General features: G+C 36.0%; 2 protein-coding genes across 2 annotated transcripts; both read right to left on the bottom strand.

Annotated features, from left to right (window-relative positions):
• Nucleotides 1-3590: 3590 nt before the first annotated feature.
• On the bottom strand, nucleotides 3591-7009 carry LOC115968391 (eukaryotic translation initiation factor 4B3). The gene is made up of 2 exons (XM_031087780.1): nucleotides 5772-7009; nucleotides 3591-3980 (listed from the first exon to the last, which is right to left on the bottom strand). Exons 1-2 carry the CDS (start codon nucleotides 6908-6910, stop codon nucleotides 3941-3943), a joined length of 1179 nt encoding a protein of 392 aa, XP_030943640.1. The 5' UTR covers nucleotides 6911-7009; the 3' UTR covers nucleotides 3591-3940.
• A 3633-nt stretch (nucleotides 7010-10642) lies between these two features.
• On the bottom strand, nucleotides 10643-16922 carry LOC115967601 (probable magnesium transporter NIPA6). Its single transcript, XM_031086732.1, has 9 exons — nucleotides 16724-16922; nucleotides 15179-15235; nucleotides 14974-15064; nucleotides 14715-14875; nucleotides 14444-14571; nucleotides 14140-14277; nucleotides 13266-13358; nucleotides 13030-13147; nucleotides 10643-11387 (listed from the first exon to the last, which is right to left on the bottom strand). The coding sequence occupies exons 1-9, from the start codon at nucleotides 16845-16847 to the stop codon at nucleotides 11293-11295; spliced, it is 1005 nt and encodes a 334-aa protein (XP_030942592.1). The 5' UTR covers nucleotides 16848-16922; the 3' UTR covers nucleotides 10643-11292.
• Nucleotides 16923-17206: the final 284 nt, after the last annotated feature.

Below are 17206 nucleotides of genomic sequence, written 5' to 3'. Positions count from 1 at the left end.
CTCTCTTCATTGTCTCAGCTCCTCTCCACTTCAGACTCTCTCTTCCCTCTTCGTCTTCGTCACTCCTATCTGGTCTCTTTTCCCTTTCTTTCTCTCTCACCCCTTTTTTCTTCTTCTTTTCCTCTCTATCTTCCTTTGAATCAAGCCTCCATGGTGGAGATGTGGCGTGGGACTCATGGATCGATGGCTGGGTTTCATCTTTCGTGGTGTGGGTTTCATTTTCGGTGGCTAGGTTTCATTTTTGGTGGTGTGGGTGGCTGGGCTTCATCATTCCTTGGTTTGGTGGTTGTGGTTTTTATGGGTTGGTGGCGATTGAAGTGGATCTACAATCGGTGTGGGTTCCGATTTGTGGTGATATTGCTGTTCTGATTTGGTTCCGATTTGTTGGTCATTTGTGGGTTTTGTTTGGTGCTGATTTCAATGATATTGTTGGATTGGTGTGGGTTCGATTTTGCTGGGTTTCATTGTTCATTTGTGGGTTTTATTTGGTTCCGATTGTGGTGATATTATTGGATTGGTGTGGGTTTGATTTTGCTGGGTTTTGTTGGTCATTTGTGGGTTTTGTTTTGGTGGTGATGGGTGATGGGTGGTGAGGCAGGGGTGGTTTGTTTGAGTTTCGGTAGCCTTTTTGGGTTTGTTCATGGTGGAGGTGGTGGCAGCAAGTAGTAGGTGGTTTCAGTGGAAGAGAGACAAAAATTAGAGAGAGGAAAGAGATGGGAGAGAATAGATATGGTATGGGGATATATTATTTTATTGTATGGATATATTATTTTAATGTGTTGTATGATAAAACAAAAGTTGAGATGTTTGGTGTATTGTAAAATGATATGATATAATTGATAAAGTGACTTTTTGAGATGGTAAAATAAAATGGGATAAAATTTCCATATGAGAATGCTCTTATATGTTGGACCATTCTCATGTGCTTGTGAACATAAATTGGTATCCAAGATAAATTTAAAAAATGAGCTATGCTATATGCATTTTTTTTTCAAAATGTAGTAAGTTGTAATTAATCTAACATCACTTTCACATATGTCTACCGCAAACACAAATTTACACACGCCAATCACAACTTGCTAACAAATTATGAAATTGTGAGTTTATAAGTGTCGTTGGACTTTCCATTTAAATTCTCTATCATATAAGGTAGGAGATTCATTAATGAAACCATGAAACAACTCGATAATCTATTTGTTTCAGCGAAAAATATTTTTTACAATTTCCTATGATAAGTATACAGCAAACGCAGGATTGGGCAGAAAACGCCCAATCCAAACGCAACCTAAGTGTATTTTTAGTTTATGGCAAAACATTCTTAAGGAGGTGCAAGGATATAGAGTCCATATTCTCAAAAAAAAAAAAAAGGATATAGAGTCCATATTGATTGCTCAATTTGATCAACTTGCAGGTAGTTGAGCTCGTGATCAAGTTGAAAATTAATGTTCTAATGGCCAAACTAGTATTGATCAACATACAGATAGCCAAGATTGTGATCGAGTTGAAGATTCATAGATCTGAATGAATCATGACGTCTCAATGGCCAAACTAGTCCAAATCAAATAGTTTGTTCAAAACAAATCACTCTAAAACTTAAGTTTGATTTTATTTCAAATAAAGAAACAATTTCGCTGGCTGGTTATTATTTTGGAAGAGAAGCAAATTTATGGTACTAGCTAGTAGCTACTCAAGGAGAAGGAATATCGTACATATTTAAACCTTATAGTTTTAGATCAATTTCATTTAAACATATTTGTCATGTGTGCTTCAAACTACTTTAGAAGGATAGCAACAAAAGGTTTAGATGGTTGCATTTTTTTTTTTTTTTTAAATGAGGTTTAAATGAAACTAGTTGAGAGCTTAAGGTTTAAATGAGGTTTAAGTGAAATATAATTTATCCAAAATATTATTAACTTTAGAGATATATTTTCCTTGAACAAAACCAAATGCTTCTCTTTTATGAGATTTTTTTCTTTCTTTTTCCTTTGTGCTACCAGCCTACCACCCATAAAAATTTCACACACCTATTCACTTTTCACAGGTGTTGCTGATCTTTTTTTCTTTTTCTCTTTTTTTTATATGATAGAAATTTTACACTAGTCTAATCTAAATATCTATATATGTGAAACTCTCTTTTGGAAACTTGAACTCTAGTTCTTGCTCCCTCTACACTTCACAAGCATTTATAGTATGCAGTGATAGGTATGGTTGACTTAATGGTGGAAAATTCTATTCAGGATCTCCTGCAATACCATAATGAGAGAATGTAATTATCTCAACCACAACTTCGGCTCAATCTCCATCTCTTTAATGTCAAGTTGAATGACTAAATGCAAACCACCGCCTCTGTAGCCCAGCTTTCACACTGGTGGTGGTCCCGATGATTCTTGAAAACCTTTTTCTTTTTCGCTGAAGATTCTTGAAAACCTCTTTTAACTTCCATTGGAATCTATAATAATGCCTCTACCAGCAATTCTTGGGGTGTCACTTGAACCACAATCTGTGTACAGAGTATACCAGCCAACAGCTGGTTTGTTCCACCTAACAGCTATGGTGGTGCGATCAGATTTCTGATAATTACCGCAAACTATGTAAAAGAATCTCAGCACTGTTTTTTTTTTTTTTTTTTGGTGTAATTCAATAGTTAGGAGAGAAAAGGATTTCGGTAATAGCATCTTTAAAGTGTCAATTGAACTATAAAACTTTTAGGGAAAATTACAATTTACCTACTTATAGTTTGGCCGAAATTTAAGGGCTCATTTAGTACGGGTGGTTTGAAATTAGTTCAGTTAAAGTTCCGTAGCATATCTTTGTTAAAAACATGGCTACATATATAATTTTGCTCCACTTTTATGTTTCTCCTCAAAAAAACGAAAAACATAAAAATACAAGATAAAAAAAGATCTAGCAAAACACTTTTATTAAGAAATTTCAAACCACAAATAGGCAATTTAAATTTCAATCAAATCTCAGATGAATAAAGTGTCAAATGTCAAACTACATATAAACAACTTAAATTTCAATCAAATTACAAATGGCTAAGTTGTAATTTATCCAAACTCTAACCCTATAACTTCTAACACACTCTTCTCCCTATAAACGTTCATCAAATATATATATATATATATAAAATATATATACACAAATTACGATGTCCTTTTAACTTTGAGTTGTACCATTTGGGAAAGGCTGGTTTGTAAAGTTGGGAGTTCTTATGGGCCAAGCATGCCTTTCATTCCAATTAAAATTGATCCATCTTAGGACAGCCTAATCCAAGTTCAACATCCAAACCACCATTGTGGCCCATGGGACAAGTGAAAGTATCTCTACGCGGCGCCATAAAAACGCTACCTGCGAGGAGATGCTCCTAAAATTCAATGTCCCTTCTTTCCCACTGAAAGATCATCCATAATAGATTTTAGTTAAAAAAAACTACTCCCCAAGAAGAGGAACTGGCTATGACCAATTCCAATTCTCAATTCTCAATAGCATAAAAATAGGACAATTTCTTCTACAAAGGGTACAAACAAAATAAAATGCTCATAAACAGTAGTAACACTTAAAGGGATAACATCCATACGCAACACACGTATATAATCTCTTAATTTATTTAGTCACTTTTTCAAAACAACCGAACCGTAATCCACACACGTGATTAACATATGAGAACAAAATTTAATTGTAAATAATAATGTGAATAACAAAGATGGATCTGAGTTGCAACACCTACTACAAACAAAGCCGTTTAGGCCAAACTAATGTCAGTACTTTAAAAGCCTACCAAAATTGTCTCCATACTGTTCAACAGTAACATTCACGGCAGAACACCCAAAAACAGGATATAAATTAACCTAATAAAAAAATAAAGCATCTCATTAACCAAAAGCTTCTCACAATTTCAGTGTCTCTGTCAAACTTCAGCATTGCATATAAGATCACCTCAATTTTCTTCACCAACACCATTCTCAACATTCTCAGCACTGCACCCAAAAGAAAACAAATTAATAATAAAGTAAAATTAGTCATCAGGTTGCGGCAAATATGTAATGAAAGCAATATGGAGCAAGCTCAGTAACTCTTCTTTTGAAAACCATGAATAGATATTCCCTAGTTTCTAGTTACATGCATTTAAAGTGGTAATATCTCTCACACTTGACATATGTATTAAAAAGAAAGGGGGGGGGGGGGGGGGGGGGGGGGGGGAATGGCTATGCATAATATATTGCATATTTGCATAGATGTCACGAGCAAGGTTGTCCAATGCCTGTCCTACTTTTTCCTGCTACATCAATATCAGAAACAATTACAACACTACGCAATTTTCAGCATGCAAAAAACCAACCAACATAGAAGTCATCAACTTCTTATACTCATGAATGTTGTAAGGTTCTCCAAAGATACTTTCAATTTAGAGCTGAAATTTAAATACTTCCAATCTGTATGCATGTGAATATAAATGTAAGGATCAACGTTAAGAAGTGTCTCAAAGAGCCAAAAACACAGGTTGTTAGCTGAAAAGTAGATCGCCCATCTTTCATGCAGCAATGGTGTATCAGTTCACAAGAAGACACAATAGGCAATAGCTCAAAAGGCAGAACACATACGTTGAAAACAATGAAAATTTTGTTTCACATTATGACCGACCCATACAGCCTACAATTTTCACCCTCTACAATACAAAGATTTAGTCCATTCATGTCTCCATACCTCATCATGTTACCAACATGGGTCAAATGTCTCAAGAAGCAGTGAAAGAAGAACTAGAAACTGTCCCAGGACAGGAATGTTTCAAAAAAAAAACCTTAAGCATTTGCATGGTCCATTAATTAAATGCAATGCATTCATAAGAGAGCAGATTTAAATATATAATAAGAATCCCGAACCAGAGTTAGCATCAAAAACCATTGAACTAAAAAAGGTGCATGATTTCTGACTGTTGACACTAGAAAGCAATCAGCAGCACCTAAATGACAGCAAGCATAGTCAAAACACAAACATGTCTAATACAACAGACGACATGTCAATCTTCAAGATAATCAATTCATGAACATCACATATTGTACTTTTTGCATACAGTAGCATCTTATCCCTCAAACTTTGGTTCACCAAAACCCTAGAGGCTCTTCCTCATGGTTGCCTAGAGCCCTTATCCTCAAAACCAAAACATTGCTTCAAGGTAGTCACTAAATGTTCTGACAAACAGGAACCAAGGGGGGTGGCATAAACCTGCAACTATATCAGAATGCAAGAACCAACTCTCTTTAATAATTCACATAACCTCCTTCTACAAACAATTAAGTATGTGATAGAGAGGATGACTTTGGATAGAACACAATGGCAAGAAAGAATACATGTAACGACCCTGATTAGTCTATTGACATCTATGGCTGACACCAAAGTTTTGGGACTAAGTCTTGGTTGTAGTTGTTGTAAGTTACAAACACAGGTTTTGAACCCACAACCACAACCTTAACCTCCACCCATTCTTATGGGAGAAGGAAGCACCACTTGAGCCAAAGCTCATCAGCCTCCTCTCTCTCTTTCTCTCTAAAGAACTACTAGAGCAAATGAAACTAATACTTTCTCATGCTAACTGAGCTGGAAAACAATACTTCTACCAATCAAACAGTAAACAAGCAGGACCCAAAAAGCTATTTCATTCACATAATTCAAAACAATGAAATAAAAACCAATATGCATCAGAAACCAAACAAAGTAACAATCTTTCACAATTCATTGAACTAAACCAATAATAGCACAATTCAACAAACCTCTGGGGACGACTCTCCAATGGTGAATCCGGCTTCCTCCAAGTCCTCTCAGTCCTATCCTCAGCCCGACCATTCCCGAGCCCGAACGACCTCCTCCTCTCCAACTTCTCCGGCGCAGTCTCCTTAATCTTCACAGCCTCCAGCTGCTCATCAATCTTCTTCCAATCCTGCCCTTTCTCCGCCAGCACATCCTCCCTCGGCCTCGCCTCCCCAAACGGATTCACAGAACGCGGCGCAGCCGCCACCGGCACAAAAACCTTCGATTCCGTCTCCTCCCCCTCCTGCTTCTCAATATTCACAACAGGCAAAGTCCTCCGCTGCAAATTCAGCCTCGGCCTATCGCCACCAGCAGCCACACTCTCCTCCTTCTTGTTCCTCCCCCAATTCTCCGACGAATCCGCGCCGCCATTCGAAGCAAACCCCACCACCTTCCTCTCCGAGCTAAACCTCCGCCCCTCCGTCGGCGCAAACGCCTTGCTCGACCCCCAATTGTCCGAATCATCCGCCCTCGACTGCGAATTGAAGAAACCCCCTCTCTCTCTCTCTCCTCCTCTCTCTCCCCCTCTCTCTCCTCTCTCCCTCCGATCGAAACCGTTGCTTCCGATCGAAGTTTTCTTCGCGGCTCCCCAATCGTCGGTCTCATCAGCCCGAGACGGCCCCAACGGCTCCCGATTCGACTCCCGATTCCTCCTCCCCTCATCGGAAACCCTAGAAGACCCCCAGCGAGAACCCGAGTCCCCGTTACTCAAGCCATAAGATTTGAACCCGCCGCCGATCCGGGTTCGATCGCGCTCGATTTCTTCCTCGGTCCGCTGGCGCGGTCCAGTAGGGAGAGCCAAAAGCTCCTCAGTCGTTAAACCCTGCGGCTGCTGATGAGACTGCTTTTGCTGAGCTTGGCCCGGCTTGTAAGTACTGAACTCGGCCAAAGACAGAGTCTGACCCTTCTTCTTCTTCGACTTGGCCGGAGCCGAAGCCGCCGCCGCCGAAAGCGAAGGAAAATCCGCGAGCGGCTCGGCGTGAATCGCGGAATTCTGCTGCTGTTGCTGTTGTTGCTGTTGGAGAAGCTCTTCCTCTTCGTGTTGCTCGGCGTCTAGAGCCCACGCGCCTGGTTTGGCCCATGGAGACACTGTTGCCGCCATTGTTTGCGTGCTTTTTTGCGTGTTTGTTCGAAAGATTTGGGTTTGCGTTTGCGTTTTGGTTTTGGTTTGTTGATAGCGAAGAGAAAAAGGAAAGGGGTTTGAGGGTTTTATATATATAGTGGGAGTGGATCGGACGGTGAAGAGTCAATGTGGGGGAAGTTGTGATTTGGATGATGGAATGGACGGTTGTGATGTGGGCTTTTATGTCTGCGTAAATCTTTCAGAGGATGAAAAAGTAGATTCTTGCTGAGATTTTTTTAGTTTATTTTTAGTTGTATAGAGTCGAATAAGAACATTCGGTTTGATTTTTTTTTTTTTTTTTTTTTTTGGGTGCATATTCGGTTTGATTTTTGTTCTGAACAACAATGATCAAATCTTTTTATTATTCTTTTGGAAAGAAAAAATTTTTATTACGTAAAGTTATAAAGAAAAAAAAAGATCGGGTTAATGTAGGTTGTTATCTTATGGCACATATTATTTATTCATTTTAAAAATTTTATAATGAAAAATTAGTAAAAAAATTATCACTTTTTTATTTTATTATAAAAAATTTTTTAAAATGGATTATTAATATATAACTTAATGACACACCTTAGTGAAACCCAAGAAAAAATAATAGTTTCATGTAAGTGATAGGCAATTTTTATAGTCTACCACAATAAAATTGTAGTAAAAAATGGTAAAATAAATTGTGGTCCTAAAAGCACTAAAAACAAATGTCTAATTTTTCACCCTCTTTTATATTTTTATTTTTGTGTTGTGACAGGTCCATCTAGTACTATCTCAAATACCATTTAGGTAAGATATAAAAAATTGAATAGACTTTTTTTTGTGTCTTGTAAAGACTGAAATTCATTTTCTTTCCCTTTTTAAGATTTAAGATTGAGCCCCAAAAAAAAAAAATTGTAATCCTCTCCTTTTCAATTTATTGGTTTTTTTTTTTTTTTTTAAGGTTTAAAAATAGTTATCCACATTCTTAAGTGTGGAAGTTTTACAACCCTTAGTTTTTATTATTATATTAACATTTAAAAAAATATTTATATATATTTTTTATGAATTATATATATATATATATATTGTTAAACTTGGTTGGTGGTAACTCTAATATAAAACAAGAGGCACTTTAAGGGGAGAAGAATGAGGAGTAGAATAGAATTGGTTAAAAATATGTTAATTTTGGGTCAAATTTGCTCTATTCTACTCTACTTCCCTCCTCTCTTAATCCATATGGACCATAAGAATATAACTGCGTGTTTATTTATTTATTTATTTAGTTAATAATTGTGTCATTTCTAATTAAAACTTTTAAAAATAATAATAATACTTCTAAGAGGTGCTCTAGATAGACTTAAATCCACAATTTTATTAGTTTAGGAAGCTCTTGATTTTCAATCTTTAAGTCAATCAATGAGTTGTCCAAAAAAAGAAGTTTACTCAACGCACTTTTACTATATTGTTATCAATTGCTTATCTTCTTTTTTTCTATTAATGTAAAAAAATATAAGCATTATATTCATTAACATGCGTTGAATTAGATTTGATGTGTGTAACCAAGAAATTTGGTATATCCTTTATCCAAGCACTCATGTCTTCTACATGTTGATATATTTTGCCAAGCATCGGATAACTTTGTTACCTCTCTTACCTAAATTTTGCACTACCCACCTAAATTGTCTAAGGCTATGCTTTGCTTCATCAAGAATGTGTCCCACTCTAGATAGATTTGGTTTGTTGGATGGATGCTTACACAATTGTTGGAGAATTACATCCCAAACACCAACATTCCCAATAAAGTTTATTCCTCAAGCTAATGTAATTGTTTTTTTTTTCTTTTTTTTGGGGTCCGATTAATGGTTGTTATAAGGCATTCAATAAGGAAGCATTTAATGCAACATACTGCAATCACTTTTTGTGCTTCTAAAACACATACATGCATTGTCACTTTCTCTCAATCCCATAAAATATGAGGTTATTTTAGTATATTTAATACAACTTTAATGGGTACCATCTTCTTAATGAAAAAAAAAGGCATTTTATTCGTTCACTAGCATCGCATCATGTTGGAAGTGTGTAAACCATGCAATTCAGTACATCCATTATCCAATCACTCAAAAGTCAAAAGGGTCACATCTTCTATATGTGGAGTAGATATTACCCAAAATGTCGGCAAATTTCTTGTCCCTCTCACCTACATGATGCACTTCTCGCCTCCTAAATTGTCTATGGTTGCTCCTTTGCTTCATCAAGAATGTCCCTTCGTAGATGTATTATGTTCTTTGGACACGCACAGTTGTTAGAGAAATTGCCTTCTAGAATCACATCCCAAACAACATTCCTGACAAGTGACAAGTTATTATTGCTCCCGCTACTGGAATTGCTTCAATTTCCTCTGCATCATAAATTATCCTTTCTTACTTTGCTCAAAGCACCTATTATTAATTTATTAGCAATCCTTTTTCATCCCTTATAACCACACCCATACTAAATAGATATCACCACATATCTATTTTATATTATTCATCTTAAACTACTAAGTTCTTGTCATAACTAGCTAATAAGACAATGAGATCGTATCACATCAGGCATTGCTATTTGGAGAGTTCACAATGTCAAAGAGAAAACCTTCATCCCCTTTCTCATTCTCTCCGAAATCCAAAAAGAGGGTAAAAGATCCCTTTTTTCAATAACTTTTTAATATAAAATAGGAATGAACTAAATTTAGAACTAGCAATCTATAAGCTTCAAAAACCACTTAGTTTTTCTTGTCAAAAAAAAAAAAAAAAACCACTTTTTTTTAAGCAACTTTAGACTACCACCTTTCCAAAATTTAATCTTGAAATTATGTAGCTAATCAAGAGAGAATTGAGATGGTGTAAAACTTGTCATGATTAATTTTACACTTAGGTTGCGTTTGGATTGGGCGTTTTCTGCCCAATCCTGCGTTTGTGTTTTTCCAAAACGTTTTTTTTTTTTTTTTCACGCGTTTTGGAGCGTTTTGGGTGTTGCGGCTACTATTCATGCACTGTTCAATGAACAGTAGCCGCAAACTTTGACTTTTCAAATTTTTTTGGACCAATCACAGCACATCATGTACTGTTTACGGACCCACAAATTTCACTTTTCAACAACTTTTTCATTAAAAATAGGTCCCACAATACTATCCACACATTTAAAAATTATTTCGCTACAGTGTTTTTCAGTTTTCAGTTTCAGTTTTCAGTTTTCAGCTGTATCCAAACGGACCCTTAGTCACAAATATATTGCTTAAGATTTCACAAATTAATGGAGTCCATTTTTGTATCAAGAATATATGCTGAGGTCACCTTAAAGGAGAACTAAGGACAAGGGCCACAAAAGACAGTTTAGGGACTAAAACATTGCTTAACCGTTAATTTGGTAATGAAATTTGTTCGCTTTGTCATGTTTAGCTCTGAACGTGAACTTCTTCTCCACACAAAACAAAACAAAACAAAACAAAAAACAAAAAACAAAAAAACAAAAAAACAAAAAACAAAAAAAAAAAAACAAAAACAAATAAAAACTGTGAACAATTTTACAGTCAAAGTATGCACCAGCGCATCTACCACCAACAAATCAAAAAAAGGGTCAAGTTGAGTTTTTGCCAAAATTTGAAATTCGCAAAGAGAAAATTCCTGCAGCCTAGTCCATGAGAATGTAAATCATGCATCGGGCATATGGCATATGGCATATGGCATATGCATTATCTCTCTTTTAGTCTGTGGATCCAACAGAAAATCATGTGATCCATATGTTGTAAAAGTAACGATGCATGTATATTATATCTATAATTATTGCTACTCCGCAGCTTTAAAGTTCAAACCACAACATGATGTTTAATCCAAACAAGCTCATCCAGTTGGTTTTGCCAATTCAATTGGCATGTATTCGATCTTTTAACTATGTTACTATTAATTAATGATCACGGAACTTTATGCTGAAAATTGATCAAGTAAAAAACACTAAATTAAACAAACTCAAAAGTGAAAAAAGAATCGAACGATATAAACCCTCAACTGAACCATCAATATGTACAGCAAAAAATCCTGAACTGTTTATTATAGATGATGAAACCTGCCATCAGCTCATTTTCGGTATCTCCACTTCCTGCTGAATGCTGATACAGCTCCAACCACCATTTTGAGTGAAAAAACTATAGCGCATCAACCATAGATTCAGGCGTTCCAAGGACCTTGTCCCCTGGCTTCTCATGAACAAGGGAAGATATGTTGCAACCAACTATTGATATCCCAAGGTTTGTCTAGAGAAAATAAGGAGCTCATCATTCTGCACAAGCAATATCTTAACAAGTTGCAGGTTACTTCGCGCCATGGCCAGTGGATAATTTCTCTTGCAAGAAAAACTCATTGTTCAAGACCTTCTGAATTACGTATGGTGATCAAATGTTCATCTTCAAAACTCTTCACTGAATCCCCACTAACGTACCACGTTACAGTCCCTGCAGTTAATAGCAAAAGTACCATCATAAACTAAAGGCTTGATGAGGCAATAAAACCCCCACTGTGTAAACAATTATGAGTTCTTAGTCTATCTTTAAGATTGTACGGAGGACAGCTCTAGGAGCATTTCATTTAAAAAACAGGCACAACAGTTTTTTAAGGTATTAAGGATCCCAACAAATGTACCAGAAAAAAAGGTAACAACAAAAATTATTACAGAAAATCAGCACACCATCAGTTGCTCCATCCAGGATAAATTCTATGATTAAAACTGGTGTAAAAATTATCAAGATTAGGTAGGTAGATAATTGGCCACACTGTTAATGAGCCACAAAAGGAGATAGTCTGTTATATTATTCTACCTAAAATAATAACATCTGCAGTTCTGAGATAACATTCATCACCCAGACAGGCATGGAGAACCTGTTAGGATTTACCATCAATGTACTGTTGTATTGATTTACTGTTCACACTATTGTTACTGTGTTAGTTACTGCTTGTGTTAGTTAACTATGGTTAATAGTGAGTCAATGTTTGGTTAAGTGAAGTAACTGTAACTGTTGTTAGTTAGTGCTGAGTGGGTTAGTTAGTTGGTTATTGTTGTGAAGAGTGAGTTAGTGAGAGTGACAGAGCAATCTTGTATAAAGGCCAAGGCCATGACCAATGCAGTTCAAGCAAAATGTTCAACAGATTACCTATTCTTCCTATCTCATCTCTCTATCTCCCTGTTCTGGAGGCCTTGCTGTCCTCGAATTCAGCTACAACAAGTTTTCCTTTCCTTTCATTAACCAATCAGGATCTAGCCCCAGTCCAAGACAGCAGCTTAATCCACAATTACCAGTTCCAAAGAAAGAGGACAAGTAGATGAGGGTACTACCCCATTGTAGTCAAATAAGTATTTACCTATATATATCTTGAAGATTACCCATAACTCTAAAAAATAATTCAGTCCTGCTCCTTGACAAACAAGTACATTTAAGAAGGCACAACAGGACCCACCATTCACACAAACTATAGGTGCAGTCATACCCGAAAAATAAATTTAAAAAAAAAAAGAAAAAAAAAGACGAAAACCCTCTTTCTAAACAACTCAGAATTACCACCAGGACCTTAGGTAGGATAAAAAGCTTGCAGTCCATAAGCAATAATTTGGTTTTCTGTAATCTCAAAAGGCCTCCTTGTGAGGAATCCACTCAATATGCTAATCCAACCACTATTTCCAATGAAGACCTGTATCTTTACTTGTAAAATACACACTATGAATTTTCTACTATCCAGGTCAGTTTCTCTCTTTGGCAGGGTTTAATATCAGACCTTGTTGGGATCAAATGCAAGTTTCGTCAGAGTCAAAAAAATCAATTGGCATCAGTCCAAGGGTGATATAGATTATGCAGAAATCAAGTTTCATTTCTGACATCCTCGTGGTTTGTGCCAACACGTATGGTCTAATGCTTGTATACTTCTTGAAACTGTCAGTGCTTAAGTTTTACTAAATGATGTATACGGGTTTGAGTTATTAACATTAAATGGAGTTCCAAGGAGATATTGAAAGGGTCACAAGAACATATCAACTATGATAGATTAGATCTGTATCAAATCAAAGGTAATAAAAGCATTTTTAGAATAATTAAGTTAAATTACCTAGAGCAGGACGTGGCTCCTGTTCTCTGGTCGCATGAAGTATGATTGTTCCTGAAAGCACAGTGATGAATCCACATATCTCAGAGGCAATGCTGCTGACAGTCTGACCTGACCAATCCTGCACAATATTCAAGAAGAAAAATATTACAGCTCACCATTTCTCAGTAATGTATGCAAATTACAAAAGCATCATGTAGCATCAGAAGCATATTTCAGGATATGTTTGAGATATCTACCTTGAACATTATGGCACTAGCAATGATAGTCAGAGTTGTGAACATTACATAATATACTGGAGAAACAATTGCTGCATCGAATGTGTCCAATGCCTGAAATGAAGATGCCAGAAACATCAGCAAACATGAGAAACTGGCCCTTTCATTTGGCATGGTATTAAAAAAACTTCAACACAGACTTGGACTAAAAGAAAGCCTGAAAACCAACTTATATTGATGGAATAGCCATCTAAGTAGCATACACTATTTAGAAACTTAAGTTTCTATGAAGTGGCATCAATGTATTCAATATTTTGCATTAACAGAGGTATGATTTCACTGGAAAACCTTAAGGACGAGAGCAGACAGGTGCATACACGGAATGCCTAATTGGAGCCAACTTACAGTCTTATGTGCCCAATTTACACTTGTGTGTATAAATTTGAAGGCCTGAAAATTGACACAGATCATTAAGGCTCCAGACATATGACTCATGCCATTAAATTGACATTCAAATATAAATACAGTTGAAAATTATGAATGCTTGATCCAAGACTCCTGTGTTCAGTGACAACCTTATCCCCAATCTTTAGAGAGGCTAATTCCTGAACTCAAACCTGTGACACATTTGCTTGGATGAAGGGTGCTTGCTATCACACCAAGGTTGTCTGACCACTACATTCTAGCTTGAAGACTTTGATAAAAATAAGAGTAACATTCAAGCCCTCTACAAGGGAAAGCAAGTAATCAACTTGGATTTGAAATATCTTATATTTAATTTTTCATATGCCAAATAATTATAGTATGCACAGTAGGTAGAGATTTGATTTCCTAGCATGATATAAATCCAACCAGAGAATAGTAACACCGCCAACAATGATAACACCATACTCACCTTGTTCAGGTAATTTAATTGTGTAATGACGCAGATGAGCGCTACAGTGAAAAAAAACCAAGTCTGAGGATAAGCCATTTGACTTACTCCCTCCAATGTAAGCTTAATTGCAATTCCAATGGCCTTTATGCTTACAACCTGAATCAAAGTGCAGGAAGGTTTCAAAGATAAATGATTAGGATGGTATTAAATTATTAATACTACATTGTGAAATTTAAATGCCATAGGAACTTGATGACATAGTACAATATATAATAGATAACCTTTTGATAAAAAAAATTCAAAAATAAAAATAAAATTTTACCGTAAGTGAACCCATTAAAGAACAAATTCCCAAGTAGATTAGTATATTTGTCTGCCCACAGCGAGGTTCAAAGTGCAAAATAAAGGCCAGCACTATTGAAAGTGAAGCTACAACATATATTAGAAAGGCTGTTGAAAGAGAAACGGAAAGGAAAAACAATTAGTAATCTCAAGAATATAAACAGTCAATCACAAATAACATCGAAGATAGAGAAATAAAAAGGGGGGCAGGGGGGGGTCTAAACTCTAGACATGCACACATTTGTATATACCTGGTTGTGTCGCCAAGATCCAGATTTCTTGTACAGAACTTGGAGTGTGCTCCTGAGGTGCATGGATTACAATTATAACTGATCCCACAATGCAGGATACACATCCTACAACACCCATCTTCTGCAGGCGTTCCTTCAACAAGAAGTGAGCCAAAACAGCACTGCACACATATTTTAATCAAATATATAATGAAACAAACTTCAAACAGTTTCCCATATGAAATTACCACATATAAGAAAATCTCACATTCGCATTTACCTGATAATTATACTCAGTGCACCAAGTGGGGTTACTAGAACTGCTGGAGCATAGACATAAGCCACAAAGTTTGCAACCTCTCCAACGATCACTATATTGTCCAGAAATATTTAAGTATAAGATCAAAGCTATTATACAATTCTGCCTACCATTTCGAAGAGAGAGAGAGAGAGAGAGAGAGTAGGATCACTATTGCTATACTTACTTGTCACCATGCCTGCCCACCAAAGTGGCTCTAGCAAATAAGTATAACCTCCTACTCCTACATTAGTAAAGAAACAAAAGTCAGTTATGGGAAACAAAAGGCATACATAACCTCAATAAAATCTAGGATTGACAGCACATAACATAACAGCATTACAATAAGCTATTCAACAATACTAGCTTTCTATCTTTTAATAAGTGAAAATTTGTGTTTGATAATTAATTCAAAATTTTGCTATTGTCAAACATATTGAAACTAAACCTTAATGCATTCCAAGTTTAATATCCTTTTCCTCAATTCATGAGAAGAATGGTAACTTCTGTTTAGTGTTTAACCCATCATCTTGTATATTTCTAACATATTTTGAAATTTATATCTAAAAATTTTACTCTATCAAACAACCATAGTTTAGTCACTAACAGTTCCTTATTCATGACTCACTTGAATAGACAGGCAACTAGATTTTTGGTTTTTCATAACTGAGACATATCAGGATACAAACAATAAACAGGCAGCACAGGAAAACGTTTTTGGGGGGTAAAATGTCGAAGAAACATGACAACTTCATAATTGCACGCAGTGAAAAAGACATTGACAACCTCATTTAGAAACAACAAAAACAAGAAAGTCAATAATGACAATTTAAAGAAAAGGGCATAGCTCCTATCCAATCCAGTGCTGAACTGGACACATGGTCCACATGCAAAAAAAGCAATGACATAAGTGGCCCCAGAAAACGTACAGCTTGCATTCATGTTCAACACTGGACAGATCAAGGACAATAATAGCAACAAGAAACTTCAAGCATTTCCCTCTCATTTTAACTCTCCTCCTCTTCCTCTAAACTTTCCATGAATCAATCTCAACTGGGTATTACAAAACAGACTACCCCAATAGCAACTGGGGGCTAATAGTTCAAAACCCATTAGAAGCCACTCATAACTGCCTAACCAAAGCAACTGGCTCCAATTTTCTAAACATTCCGATAGCACTATCAGTGTGCTCAATATATATATATATATATATATATATATATATATATATTTCTTTTTTGAAACATTTTATGTAGAAGAGGGGGATTTAAAACCTGGAAATAATTGTTAGAAACATGAGGAAATGCCATTTTACATTATAAAAAATAAAAAACAAACATTTTTTCTTAGTTAACAACAACAATTTACTATTTAAAAAAGAAACCCCACCTCGAAATTCAACAACCTTCGCACTCTATATTTACACTCCGATGTGTCTAACAGTATTTCTCGGTAATTAAAATCCCAACACTACCAACTTCAATCAGTGAAAAAAAAAAAACTGAATCTTTCTTTCCTATCAAATACAAAGATTCAAACTTCAAAAACCAAAATCAAACTAAACCTCTATATCAAACACAAGCACACAATGCATCTAAAAACTAATACATTGAAATTCAATCCAAACTAAATTCACCGATTTCTCCGCCAAACAAACTCTCCATAGCGATCCGATACAAACTTCAAAATAACCAATTGAACAAACAAAAAGAAGAAAGAAAAAATGACAAACCTGCACGAGTACCAGTGGAACCAGCTCGTTTAAGACCTTTCTTCTTCAAGATGAAGCTCGTCCCAATGAACACACTCGACGCCACCGCTAGTATCAGCCCCTTCGCATTGTCCGATATTCCCATCTCTCTCTCTCTCTCTCTCTCTCTCTCTCTCTAGGTCAGAGAATTATAAGTGAAAGAATCAAAGAATAGCTTCAACTTTCCCGCCAAAAAAAAGAGAAGCCTCGGATACCCTTTACCTTAAAAACAAAGAAACAAACAAAAAAAAAGAGAATTTGTGTGTTTTTTTTTTGACTTTGAAGAGTTTCTTCTGACTTTTCAACCCGGCGACTCAGTAGAGAGAGTGTGACTCAACGAGTTCTGAGTTTCTGAAACACAATCAAAATAAATAGAAAAAATACATATATATTTAAATAAATAACATTGCTTGTTTTATAGAGATTTTATAGTTTTAAGAGAGAGATCTAAAAACAAGTCTTCTA

The sequence above is a fragment of the Quercus lobata genome, chromosome 11, assembly GCF_001633185.2.
Source record: "Quercus lobata isolate SW786 chromosome 11, ValleyOak3.0 Primary Assembly, whole genome shotgun sequence".
NCBI classification, from domain to species: domain Eukaryota; kingdom Viridiplantae; phylum Streptophyta; class Magnoliopsida; order Fagales; family Fagaceae; genus Quercus; species Quercus lobata.
Note: the sequence above shows the minus strand (reverse complement) of the source record. Positions and strands in the feature narration are given on the sequence as shown.

What these genes read in the sequence shown, in the direction of transcription:
- LOC115967601 (XM_031086732.1), bottom strand. Translation starts at nt 16,847, where the DNA reads ATGGGAATATCGGACAATGCGAAGGGGCTGATACTAGCGGTGGCGTCG. An exon ending in TTCCACTGGTACTCGTGCAG is followed by an intron (nt 15,236 to 16,723) that starts GTTTGTCATTTT and finishes TTACTAATGTAG; the next exon opens with GAGTAGGAGGTTATACTTAT. An exon ending in GATCTTGGCGACACAACCAG is followed by an intron (nt 14,572 to 14,714) that starts GTATATACAAAT and finishes CTCTTTCAACAG; the next exon opens with CCTTTCTAATATATGTTGTA.
- LOC115968391 (XM_031087780.1), bottom strand. Translation starts at nt 6,910, where the DNA reads ATGGCGGCAACAGTGTCTCCATGGGCCAAACCAGGCGCGTGGGCTCTA. An exon ending in TTGGAGAGTCGTCCCCAGAG is followed by an intron (nt 3,981 to 5,771) that starts GTTTGTTGAATT and finishes TTTTGGGTGCAG; the next exon opens with TGCTGAGAATGTTGAGAATG.